Source organism: Asterias rubens, chromosome 7, assembly GCF_902459465.1.
Source record: "Asterias rubens chromosome 7, eAstRub1.3, whole genome shotgun sequence".
NCBI lineage: Eukaryota > Metazoa > Echinodermata > Asteroidea > Forcipulatida > Asteriidae > Asterias > Asterias rubens.
Genome location: NC_047068.1, coordinates 1,751,618 through 1,765,336, shown reverse-complemented (window position 1 = coordinate 1,765,336; position 13,719 = coordinate 1,751,618). Strand labels below are relative to the sequence as shown.

At 39.2% G+C, this 13,719-nt stretch overlaps 1 protein-coding gene across 1 annotated transcript; it reads right to left on the bottom strand.

Moving 5' to 3' along the window:
* Positions 1–2,075: 2,075 nt before the first annotated feature.
* Positions 2,076–12,845, bottom strand: LOC117292323 (glutathione hydrolase-like YwrD proenzyme). The gene is made up of 9 exons (XM_033774345.1): positions 12,725–12,845; positions 11,667–11,820; positions 10,965–11,118; positions 9,974–10,180; positions 8,578–8,818; positions 6,600–6,771; positions 5,547–5,706; positions 3,894–4,064; positions 2,076–2,466 (listed from the first exon to the last, which is right to left on the bottom strand). The coding sequence occupies exons 1-9, from the start codon at positions 12,843–12,845 to the stop codon at positions 2,137–2,139; spliced, it is 1,710 nt and encodes a 569-aa protein (XP_033630236.1). The 3' UTR covers positions 2,076–2,136.
* Positions 12,846–13,719: the final 874 nt, after the last annotated feature.

Here is a 13,719-nt window from a genome sequence, read left to right as displayed (position 1 = left end):
ACCGCAGTACTTCGAAAGTGAAATGATCCCCAACATTCTTTATGCTTTCAAAAGCTGATGAAGCCCTACTTAAACCAATTAATTTTTGCCATTAATTTTAAGAGTCCCCAGTTATTAAACACTTGCTTTCAAAAATAAGTCTTATGTGGCTAGTAAAAAGGTTCACTGCAGATCAGAGTTGCTAGAAAAGAAGACAAATATTTCAAGATGTGAATCTCAAATAATCTTTTTAAAAAACGTTGACGTATACGAGTTCAGCAGCTTGTTTGGTATTGTCAAAGACCAGTCTTCTCACTTGGTGTATCCCAACATAGCATACAATAATAAACCTGTGGAAATTTGAGCTCAACTGGTCATCGAAGTTGCAAGAGAATAATGGTTGAAAAAAAACACCATTGTTGCAAAAATGTGTGTGCTTTCAGATGCATAATGAAAGGTTTCAGTTGAAGCCTATTTTTATTGAGAAACTACCTCTTTCTCAAAAACTATGTTACTTCAGAGGGAGCCGTTTCTCACAATGATTTATACTATCAATAGCTCTACAATGCTCGTTGTCAAGTAAGTTGTTATGCTAACAATTGTTTTTAGTAATTACCAATAGTGTGCAGTGCCCTATAAAGGACAATATAGGGGCACCGGCAATCTGTGTAGGCACTACATCAAACTACTGAATGTTCTTCCCGAAACACAAACAAACAAATAACTCTGTATACAATTGCTTAAATATCATTAAACTGGAATTTAATGGCAGTTTCACAAAAAAATCTTGGCCAGTGGTCCCTATTTGAAATAGGTTGGGTAATTACCAATAGTGTCCACTGCCTTTAAATAACATCCTTATTTTGATTGATGAAACAATCGAAGAAACATTTATTATTATATTCAATGACCTTTCAGCTTGAAACTCATTATTTTTCTGATGATTATAAATACTATATTCAGCCTTAAAGGCTGCTGTAATGAAACAGATTATATTAGCAATTTATTACAATGATTTGAGGCATTGCATGGTGAGGTATCAATATATATTTTGTTTGCGGTATAACACCATGTATATACAAAATTATTACTTGCCAGGTAGAGTTAATTCTTTAAAGAACTGTCTTGCTATATATTCAACTACCGTGCAGTAGATTTTTCGGATTTTTTTCGGGAGACTTCTCAGTTTTGAAAAGAACTGTCCTGCTTTTTAACTACTACCCGGGCGGAAGGTAGAACAATCGGCTTGGACTATTACTTTAGCTTATAATGATCGTTATAACTGCACTACCGCGGAGTCAGTTCTTAATTGGTCTCAACGTTTCGATTAGCTTGCTCAACGTTTCGACTAGGCTTGCTCTAGTCATCGTCAAAAAATATATAATTTGCTACAATATAACAAATCAAATATAATATAATATGATATAATATTGTTTTATAATTTAGTTTCACCCTAGATAAAACCAATCAGGGTGCACTTTTCATGTGACACAATTAGCACATCATTTAACAAATACATACTCATATCAATTGTTATGGGGAAGTTATATCTGAACTGCTATGTTCAAGGAAAGTTTATAACTTGGTTCCCTTTCAAAAACATAAAAAGACAAACACAGATTGTACGCCTTTCTCTGTAAGAAACAATATGCCTTACTTTTCCATTCATTGATTTACAGAAAGTGAAAAATACTCTTTGAGAACATTTCTCATTAAATAAACAGGAGGCTTGCCACTTAATTGCTAAAACAATAGGAATTGACAAAACAGATGGAGATTGATGCAGAATGTTAAAGGTTTTTTTATGAGCCTTCTATACAACAAAACAAGCACTACATTAGTTTGGCATGTCCTGGCCAAGCGGATATTAGCACCGCGCTTAAGCTCTGAATCTTTCTGTTCAGTAGTGTGTAGGTTCGAGGCCCGATTGTGACACTTTTTTCCTTTAGCAAGACCCTTAACCGTTCCGAAAAGGTTCCGAAATCAAGCATCTGAAAGCACACAACTTCGTGTGACAAGGGTGTTTTATTCTTTCATAGTTTATCTCGCAACTTCGACGACCGATTGAGCTGAAATTTTCACAGGTTGGTTATTTTATGAGAGATACATCAAGTGAGAAGACTGGTCTTTGGCAATTACCAATAGTGTCCAGTGTCTTTAATAACCGACTGGTACCCCATCTCCTCTGATATCACTACCTGCATGTAGTAAGACTTCACCAAACTCAGTTGAAGCAGTGTCTTTATTAGCCCACCAGTCACTCATGGTAATTACTTGACCCCTCCCAAAGTTACCTCTATCCCATCCAATGACTGGCCCAATGATATCATGACCCATAGAGCGTAGCTCCTGAATAACTTCACTGCTGAATCCATCTTCTACATACACCTTACCGGATACTCCAGTCTGCTCAATGTCAACAAGGAAGCGAGGGTTGTCTAAGGCTTGTTGGGGATTCATTCCAAATTCTGACATACTCAATAGAACCTGGAAAGAAAGAAAATGACCCAAATTCAAGTTTGCAACTTAAAACCCATCAACATTTAAAAGGGCCTTTGACGAGTGTCCGAATATGCTACTTAGTTTTAAAATAGGGATGCAGACTTTTGATTGAATTTAAGACTCATTTTTGTACACAAACCATGCCAGACATTCAGGGGCAAACCACTTCTTTTAATGCTAAAAGTACTGGGTTATTTTTGTGCATTGCACAAGAAACTGAACAAATAGCTTTACGTCCCATCCAACAGACAAAGCAATAATGGTTTATATATCTTGCTAAAGGGCACAAGTGTCAGGACCAGGACTCAAAACCCACACTCTGATAATACCAGAGTTTGAGTCTGGTACATGAGACTGCTCGGGCACCAAACTCCACTTGTTTCTGTTAAGGATTTGGCTTATTTTGGTTGCTGAATTAGGCAACTAACTGTGATTTGTGGATCTTCACAGTATTACAGACAGAGGTATTTACACGTGATCACTGAAAATTTTATAGTTACTTATTCTTTTTATTGTCTTCAGAGGGATTATAGGATAGGTAATAGGAGACTTTCTAACGCTAGGTGGCAGCAGACATACCGGGTAAATTTCCATTGTTTACGTAGTTCTGAACATGCGCATAATTCTAAGAACAATGGATTTACCCGGTAAGTCTGCTGCCCTCTATCGTCCCAGAAAGTCTCCCATTGGAACACAATATTGATTTCAATCTTATATAGTTATAGATATGTGAACATGAAACCAACCTGTGAAATTTTCATTTCAAGGGGTAGTAGTTTGAGATGTTGCCGAAAATCTTGAGCAGTTATGTCCATGCAGGAAGAATAGTTTTAAGTGGATTACACAATCTGAAAAAAAGTTACTGTCAGTAACCCTTCTCAGATTAATTTTTGGGGGGATAAAAAGTTAAATCTGTTTCCATTACCGCAGTACTTTGAAGTGAAAAGTTTCTCCAAACGCCTTATATACAATCCAAAATTGCTGTACTTCTCACCAAGTAAGTTTGTCATTTCCATTTATTTCAGAGTAATACTGAGGGTATAGACCATGTGAACTTTGTTTACAATAAGTGTGACCTTGTACATTCTTTAGCTCGTCTGGCAGGTAAGTTACTGCACTGGTCATATGGAAAAGTTGACATTTTGTGACATTTTCCACATAAAACCACTGTTATGAAAGTAAAAGCTGGACAAGTTTTGAGATGTGTCCTCTTTCATTATATCAAAAGTTGATAAGAATTGGACAATGCAATCTCCATAAAATAAAGATTTTACGTTTCCTTCCATTGGGCTGTTACAAATCGTGCCTGCAGGAACTCCAGGCTTGGTGGCTCTTTTGTAAACATGTGATGTCACAGTTCACATCGTCTATCTAGACCCTTTTACAGTATGTTATTATTTGTCCAAACTAACCTGTATCTGGCCTTGAGGCTGCATGAATTTGCCCATGACACCAAATGGCGCTAATAATGCTCCGGTATCAGCTGCGGTAATCATACCAGGAATGATTGTATGAAACGGTCTCTTGCTTGGTGCTATGACATTAGCATGACCTTGCTGCAGGGAGAAATTAGCACCTCGGTTCTGTACATGTGAACAAAACAGAAACAAAATCCCCTTAAATTATTCACACATATTGACTTGATCCAAAGATGGGTAATGGCAGTTGCATAACCAGACATTTTCATTGGCTTACATCAAGTTCTAGACTTATTGAAAATAAATAAAGATCAGAACTGTCATGACTGTAGAGCACTGCAAGTAGCAGATTGGTCAAGGAAAGTGAAGCAAGGCTGCAATTGGGGGGGGGGGGATTTACAAGAGTGTACAGTTTAAGACCAGAATTGAAATGAGATAACAATCCCTAAAATGTTTTAATTTGAACAAGCATTACGAGAAGATTTATCTCATTTCTATTATGGGTAAGTATTCTTCAGTACTGAACAAAATTGGGAGAGATTTATCAGACTGAAAGTCAACATTTGAACAAAGACACAAAGCCAGCAGACTCGTCCAATCATGAATTTACTGGCTCAATGCTAAAACAACTGGCCTTGAGCCTGCGAACTAGTGTAAATTTCGAGCCCTTGTACAAAACATAATCACTTGTTCAATCAGAAGAACAGTTACTCACGAACCTAAAGATAACTTCTTAAAAAAAGGGACTAGCTGTTGTAAACTGTTTACAATCTAAAATGAGAGTGCTTCCCAAACGAATAATCTCTGCAAGGGTTGAATACTAAAGGCATTGCAGAAGTTTGAAGCTAACTATTTGCTGACTGTGTACACCATTAGTGCTCTACCTAATGCTACTGAAGTAATAATAATAATAATAATATTGAAGTATTATATAGCGCACGTATCTACCAAACAAGGTACTCAAGGCGCTGAGTATACACAAACTTTCAGAAAGATAGGTTATTGCAGTGATGGATTCTGAGACCCAACTCTTAGGTGCTACGGCGCATACAGCAGCCACAGCCAGGAGCACCGGGGCAAACCCCTTCTCTTTTCGATAAGTGCACTGAGTTCTTTTACATGCGTTACACAACACATGGGACCAACGGCTTTACGTCCCATCCGAAGGACAAAGCAATGGTTAAGTGTCTTGCTTAAGGACACAAGTGTCATGGCTGGGGATTCAAACCCACACTCTGCTGATCAGAAACACCAGAGTTTGAATTTGGTGCTCTTAACGACACTTCCACTTCTTTTTAAAGAGTGAGCTCTTTAAAACTAAACTCATATGTTTATGGCACTGGACACCTTTGGTAATTGCCAAAGACCAGTATTCCTGTCCCAACATCGAACATGTGCATAAAATAACAAATCTGTGAAATTGCTAATCGAAGTTGCAAGAGAATGAAGTCTTTTAATATTTGTGTGAGAAATTACCTCATTCTTAAAAACTATGTTACTTCAGAGGGAGCTGTTTCTACTATCAACAACTCTCCATTGCTGTTTACCAAGTAGATTTTTATTCAATTTTTGTTGTTGAGGAATCACCAATAGTGTCCAGAGCCCTTAAGCAAAGCCACATTCTTTTGGCACCAGACTTGAACTCACATGTAAAGTAAAGCCACATTCTTTGGGTACCAGACCTGTCCCAAAGTGCATGTAGTTACTAATGATGAAGGAGCATGCATTTCCCTGGTCATCTACTACACAGAAATACACCGTGTCATCTCCAATATTCACTTCCCCATACTCAACATTCTCAAGAGCTCTACAAAAGGCAACCAAATAAAGTACATGTAAATTATTTCCATCTATTAAATCGTTGCAGTACCCGCTGCCAAAACATAGGATTCGAACTGCCTCTAGCTACCGGGCAATCTCGGTGGTCTAGTTTGTATGACACTGCTCTAGAATTGCAAGGGTTCTGGGTAAGCTTGGGCGATATCGATTTATTTTATTCAGGATATATCGCCGACAATATATCACGATATTCAATATAATCGCGATTAATTAAATTTGACATCATCAGTCTTCAAACTCCAAGTGAAAGTTGTAGAAGAGACAGTCATAGCATAAGAGAGGTGTTCTAATGACCTATTCTTCTGGTTTTACTCCAAACCCATGGGGTGCAAGATGTCTAAGCTAGCAAATACATCGTGATATTTAATCAATATCGCGATATATCGTGATATATCGCAATTATCGCGATATATCGTGATATATCGATATTTCGATTAAAACCAAATCCATCCGATATCGAAATCGTTTCCAAATTAATATCCCGATATTTGATAATATCGTGATATTGCCCAAGCTTACATGTAGTTCTGGGTTCGAATCCCACCAAAGTAACATGCCTGTGATTTTGGTAAAACAAAAATTAATATTCTTTATCCAGATGCATATTTCTATCTATTATATGATATATCGGCATGATGCAAATAAACTGGTTACCTGTCCTGCATACTTGCATTTTGACCCGTGCATAACAAGCCTCCTACAAACGTTTGAAACTTTAAAAAAAAGTGTGCGCGCAGAACAGTCTCTTTTGGTAAGGCAATCAGTATTGTTTTTCAGCACAGCTCTACTGGGGTTTGTGATGAGAGGCATATCTATACAGCGCGCTGCCCATGGTAGCGAGGCTGAGCGTTTATAGCTTACTTGTCAGGCTGTATATTTCTCCTTCTCTTGGCTGCATAGTCCTTTGATAGTAACTGCTTGAGAGGAACATCTACATGATCCATATCAGCACAGTATTGCAGGCTATCAGCAAAGCTTAGCTTAGTAGCTTCAATTACTGTGTGAACGTACTTAGCAGAGTTGTGTCCCATGGCTGCAACAAAGGAAACGGACACAATTGGACTCATTTCTAATGAGGAGACTGTACCTCTGAGGTTTATTAACGGTAATTGAGGCATATGACTCTTTTCTGTACTTGTTGAGGCTTACATTCAGGGAATAACAGTGCGCAGATCGGGTCCTTGCACTGTATCCTGTTAATAAATACCTTTTTAACAAAATAAACAGCTAAAAATTGTTAGAATTTTGTGACTTTTCCCTCGGCGATACTTTTAGACGTCTGTGTACATGTTCAGGGGCCATGTTTTTGCTTTTGATGGCTTAGGTCTCTTTCATGAATTAATCACATTACTGATACTTTGAGACTTTTTCACAAAGGTAGTCCTAACTTAGGACTAGTCCTAGGCAATGCTAAGAGATAGAACTGGTCCTAAGTTAGGACCAGTAATTCATCCTAACTTAGGACCAGTCCTATCTCTTAGCATTGCCTAGGACTAGTCCTAAGTTAGGACTACCTTTGTGAAATCCACCCTTGTGACTTTGTGTAAAAATGGTCTGTTGAGCACCCTCACTGGGGTCAAAGGAGGCAAATGATTGGACCATAGCTGTTCTTTGTGCGTAAAAACGTGAGCGTGAGCTCAGCATCCCTGTGGCGTGTTGCATTATGCAAGGTGTCTATTGATACATTTTCAGCACGTACGCGCACATGATCGCAAAGGGCCAATTAAACCTATGTCTTTATTCTGTACAAGTTGAGGCTTATTATTCTAACCTGTACATGTTGATGTTTACTAATCTAACCTGTACATGTTGAGGCTTATGTACAAGGCATGCAAGGTGAGGTTCATTCCTCTAATCTTTACACATTGAGACTTATGTCTTTTTTGTGTACAAGTTTAGGCTTATTACTCTAACCAACGCATAACAACCTTGTATTAAGCGCTATATAAATGCATGTTATTATTATTATTATTAAAACTATAACCAGTATAAGTTTATGTTTTTTACTCTTACCGGTACAAGTGCAAGTTGAGGTTCAATACTCTAAACTTTACACATTAAGGATGATGTCTCTATTCTGTACAAGTATTGGCTGATTATGTCTCTATTCTGTACAAGTATTAGCTGATTATGTCTCTATTCTGTACAAGTATTGGCTGATTATGTCTCTATTCTGTACAAGTATTGGCTGATTATTCTTATCTGTAAACGTTGAGGTTTATTACTCTAACCTTTACAAGTTGAGGCTCATAGCCATTACTGTACAAGTTGTGAATTGCATATGCATGGCTGGAATCCACTTCTTTAAGTATTAATATTTTTAATATTTTGAGTTTATATAGCGCTTTTTCACTCCTGAAGGGGTGTCTCAAAGCGCTTCAAATTATTACCCCTGGTCACTGGGCCTAAATTTACTCCTTAAACCATCTCAGCTCCCTGGGGAGTATACAGCCTCGTGCAACAAGTGCGCTACTCGGCTAAATCAATCACAAGAACCATCTCTGCGCTCACAGGTCCCCATTTACCCCTGGGTGGAGAGAAGCAATAATAGTTAACTGTCTAGCTCAGGGACTCAAGTGTCGCAACCGGGATTCGAACCCACACACTGCTGAACAGAATCAGCAGAGCTTGAATTCGGTGCTCTTAACCGCTCGGCCACGACACCCGCTTGAATTTGAACTTAGTTAGTCACTTATTTCTAACTGGAAATACTTCTTGCTTTCAGAAGATTACTCCGGTGATGATACTCCGGTGATGATATAAGCCTTTGAACAAATCTCAGTACAGATAAAGTAAAATTGTGTGTATGTTACCCTAGATTTAATCCTAACTCCCTTACCTTTAAGGTCAAATCCTTCTAGTAAATTGAGCCCAAGTAAGACCGTCATCCCTTGACCATTAGGAGGGATTTCCCAAACATCTAGCCCTTTATAGTTGACCTTGATTGGATCCACAATGGAACTCTGATGAGTCGTCAGGTCCTGTAGATTCATTACTCCACCATTAGCCTTCACGATGTCAACGATAGCTTCAGCAATCCTACCCTCATAGAATCCTGCTTTACCTTTCAATGCCAGTTCCTGTGGAATTGTACAAGGACTGAGCGTAAGAGAGTGGTCTAGTTATTCTTTTTTTTTTTTTTTTGGGGGGGGGGGATGATTTAATTCTTCAACTATTTAAGGCGGTGTCACACGAGTCTATTTACAGACAAACAGTTTTAAGAAGAAACCCATTCCAATGTTTATAGGATTTGAGGCATTGCATGGTGAGGTATCAATGTATATCTGGTTTGCGGTAACACCATGGTGTTACCGCAAACCAAATATACATTCCAATGTTCATATCCACATAAATGTCTTCGCGATAGTAAAATACTGTCAGTAAAATGTTTTAAACACTGTCAAATTGATCTTGCACACAGTGCATTTGGTTCACACATCTTCCTTACCATAGGCGACTTTAGTCAACTGCACACCATACCTCCTTCCTAAATACCCTAGGTAACTTTAGTCGACTACAGTCATACCCCATTTCCCTTACCACAAGGGGTTAGTGTGTTAAATTTAAGCAGGTAGACAGTCTATTATTTCAGAGCAATGGAGTTGGATGAGGTTAACATGGAACCACACCAGTTCCACTAAAGTGACAAGGCCACCATTCTTCCAAGTGGTGTTCGATCTCGCAACGCCTTTTTCTTTTCCTTTTCACAGAATGCCTTGCGCGATTGTAACCCCTGGTAAAGTGTGACTTTGAAATATCAAATATTTTAGGAAATCCTGTGGTTGATCCATAATGTATTACAGACTATGCAGAACTTGTGTCAAAAAAAAACCTTCCATGTCACAGAGCAACTGACCCCTCTCATTCTTTTCCGATCTTGTGATAGGTCTCACTGTATGAAGTTGAGGGTGACCGCATAAAAACATGATGCATTGCACTTGACAAGTGCCTTACAAGCGCAGACAAGTTTTTAACAAGCGTACATGCAAAGTAGTTACTTTTGGTTAGCCAATCAGAGTTGATTTCCGGTGTTTCCCCACCAGGGGTATGTGACAAGAGGTATCAACACGGCACGCTGCCCATGGTAGCGAGGCTGTAATACATGTAGAAAGACTCTGCTAGGGTCGAAACGTCAGGCCATTAACTATTTTTTGCATTTATACTCTCGGTCCATTTGGTTGGTAAGTTGTTTGCAACTGCTAATTCTATTTTCTCAAGAGCTACAATTATTGTACCTTGAATGTCTGAGCCAGCAATGGTAGTTTCATGGTTTCACCTGCTTTAGGTGCCTGTCCCTCCTTCAGCATAGTCTTCCCATGGGGGTTGGACTCAACTAATAGTTTCTCTACATCACTTTGCCAACCATTAGCAGCTACAGGTTGCACAATGAAGCCACCTTCAGCAAGATCAATGGCGGGTTGGAGTATCTGCTGCAGTGAAAGCTGGAACCAAACACAAAAACACAGATGGGTTTACCGGAAGGTAGAAATGATGGCAGGCGGTAAACAAATATCTGGATTGAAAAGGACTGCAGTAGTCACTGTGGTCCAGTGGTTAGACTGCAGGACTTGCGAACTAAACGTTGTGGGTTCAAATCCTACCAAGTTGACCGCTGATTTTACAATGACTTAGTCTTAGCTAGACTGCAAGAATTGCATCCAAAATGTTGTGGGTTCAAATCCTACCAAGCTAACCGCTGAAGTATTATCTAGATACAGAAACACAATTTATTGCTTTGTGCAACTCATAAAATTGTCATAATCATAAACTTTAAACCTATGTTTTTCTGAGAAAAAGTGGCTGTTGCCATTGCTTGGTGTTTATGGGTGGCATGGTTGGTGTGCGTAAAGCGCTCGCCTCTCACCAAGGTGACCCCAATTTGATTCCCGGCCAGGGCCATATGTGAGTTGAGTTGTGCATTGGTTCTCTGCTGTGCCACGAGGGTTTTCCAAACCATCCGGTTTTCCTCCCTCGGGAAAAATCAAACACTTTCGATCTTGGCTGTGCTCCATGGCCATAATGGGTTGATGTGGCCGACAGTGAAAGCCGCCCTTGCATGCCTGCTTTTCGAACACATTGTAGCCGCATACTCGCAATTCAGCTCTTAGCTGGGAGTAAGGATGATTAGCCCCCCAAATTATTTTTTAATTATTATAACCCCTTGTGGGAGTTTGACGAGTTCCCTTGACAGGAAGATCTTTAAGATAAACAAACGAGACAGCTTACTTTGCCTGATCCAAACTGTGTTACAGTGTCCACCCATCCAGCTGCCGCTCCAGGTACAGTCACATTAAGTCCATGGGTTACTGGAATGGGCTGAACTCTGCTGAAACCAAGATGCTCAACAGCTTCTAGGGATATCTCTGAAGGTGAACGCCCGCTGTTAACAATCAATGCAAAGGTCACATAGTGGTGAATTAGTGAATTCAAAATAAAACGTCCCTCAGAATCCAGAGGTTAAACACACAGCGGGGTAGCTACTGCAGGACTAAAAATAACCCACAGCCCTGTGCTTTTGGTGTGATGCCCTCTGCACAGCTGATTTGTTCTAAAACAAAATAACATTTTCCCAATAGTAGAAGTGCTCCTTAGCAGAGGAAATTTGGTGTGGCCCTTCGAGAGCGAAGATCATGACCCGCTAATGGATAAAGGGGATCTGACCACAAAGACTAAAACCAGGGAAACATCTCCAGAGGGTAACAGTGCTTTCTCCTGAAGACGATCAGTGCATACTGATCGAACTGTCGAGTTGAAACCAAAGATTGTTTCAGAACAACCACAACTCATTGAGAAATATTCATAACATGGTATTATCCCAAACTTTTCCATATATATTAAATAATTGTAACCATATCATTAAAAGACAACTTTTTGAAGTATGAAACTTGTTATAAAACAAGTTGTGAACATAAATAAAGAAAACCACACCTTCCATTCAGTCCTTTAACTGTTTTCTTAGCAGCATCATAATACAGACAGAAGCAGTCTCCACCGATCCCATTAAAACATGGAGATAAGACATTCAAAGCTGCAGCCACGGCTACAGCAGCATCCGCAGCATTGCCTCCAGCCTTCAGTATACCTGTCAACAGTTAAAATGTAAAGCTAGGGTCATAGATTCGTAAAAACTTCAGAAATTAACGAACATAAAAACTTACTTAATGAGAGCACTTCCGCACACAATGAACTATCTTGAAAAACATTCCCTTAAAAGCAAGTTTTTAAAGATTTCGCTCGACATTTAATGGTAGTTTTTGTTAAAATAGTCAGCTATTCACTAACTTATCTTTATTTCCTGTATATTCTTCAAACTTTAATCGTTGTAAACTTAACTTATTTAGTTTTCAGACCATTCCTTGTTCAGACTGTTGAGTTGCGTTTTTTTTTGCAAGTGCATTGAACCGAGATGAAAAGTAAAACTTACTAAATGGTCCTACCAGCCCCTTCCTGCAACCCCCCTTCTGTCCAACTGTTTGCGGGTGCGGCTCAACAACCCAAATACACCAGTAAGTAGTAGTATTACTTAGTAAGTAAGTAGGGCCTTGCTTTTTCTATTTACCTCTGTCCCTCTATAATTACTGATAAGTGTATTTTCACTTGACTGCTTCTTTTACCACGGCATGGTTATTACTTATTTTGTTGTCGTTAGGCCTGATGATTAGATTAGAGAAAGACTCTGGCCCCTGTACTGTAGTAAAGTAACTGGTCGAAACGTCAGGCCATTTAACTTTGTTCTTTTGTAGAGTATCTTTATGATCCAACACTAATACTACATCTGACATCATGAGTAACAGTAACAGTAAGACTAACAGTTAAAACAGTAACACTACAGACTGAGTTTACCTGTTTACGGACGTGACTGTAGTACAGTCACGTCAGTACACACACACGACACGTAACACTATATAAAATAAGTAAACACCACAAACTCAGTTCGCAATTTCTCAATTAGTAATTTTTATGGGAATAAAACTACCGTTCTTTACCTACTCCAATCTCTGAGGCTTTGGTTTGACTAGATGCAACACACGCATGTTTAAAATGGGCTGTAACACCACCCGGAGAACGGTACGGCGATCCTGCAGATGACTTTGTGGGCGACGCCATCTTATCTTTATTGTCCACTTTTTAGATCGAGCGCCCTCTCTAGTTCTCTAATAAACAGTCGGCACCGTTCTCGGACCTTTTCAAAACGACACGTGAAACCGGCGATTTCACAAGTTGCGAGATAGTTCTGAATTACTTCTCTAAAAACTACAGAATGGCAGCGAGGAGAGCCGGTCAAAAGGCAATAGACTGGGCTGCTTTTAGTCGAGAGAGTTCCAGCAAACCAGAAACTCAGTTTAATGTTTTGAAATCAAAGGCAGAAACAAGGTAAAACAAATTCCATATTATTTTTTTTGAAAAACCAGTCGCACAATCCGGCAACTCGACATAATTATACATATTTATTAGGCACTGTCTTTTTTAATGGGAGATTCCCCATATTGGTGAACATAAACTAACTCTAATAGCTCCCTCTTTTGAATCCTCCTCTAGCCCATGTTAATTCGGAAATGCGGGACAGAGTCTTCGGCGGAAATCGGCTAAACTATTTTTTGTTTAACACACACACGGGCCCTAGTTACTTTTGACTAATAGTTTTTGTGTCAGGCATTTAAAAGGTTGTGTATGAGAATTTTACCACAACCTGGGGTTCTTTGCTTCAACCTTCGGTGCAATTTTGGCACTAAAGATGGTCCTGAACGGGCAGCAAGTAGGTTGGGGGAAAAGGGTACATTTTCCTGATGGGGTGGAACCACCGTGGTTAGCAAACATTTGAAGCGGCTGGCCTGCCAACAATTTAAAAGAAATCTGAAGATTAAGTTGTTAAAATATCTGATTGGTTTTCGATAGGCTGGGAGACTTGAAAGTTTTTTGAGTATCCTGTGTGGGCATTTTTAGTATTTTTTGTTACGGGGGTTTAATTTTAATGTTGTTA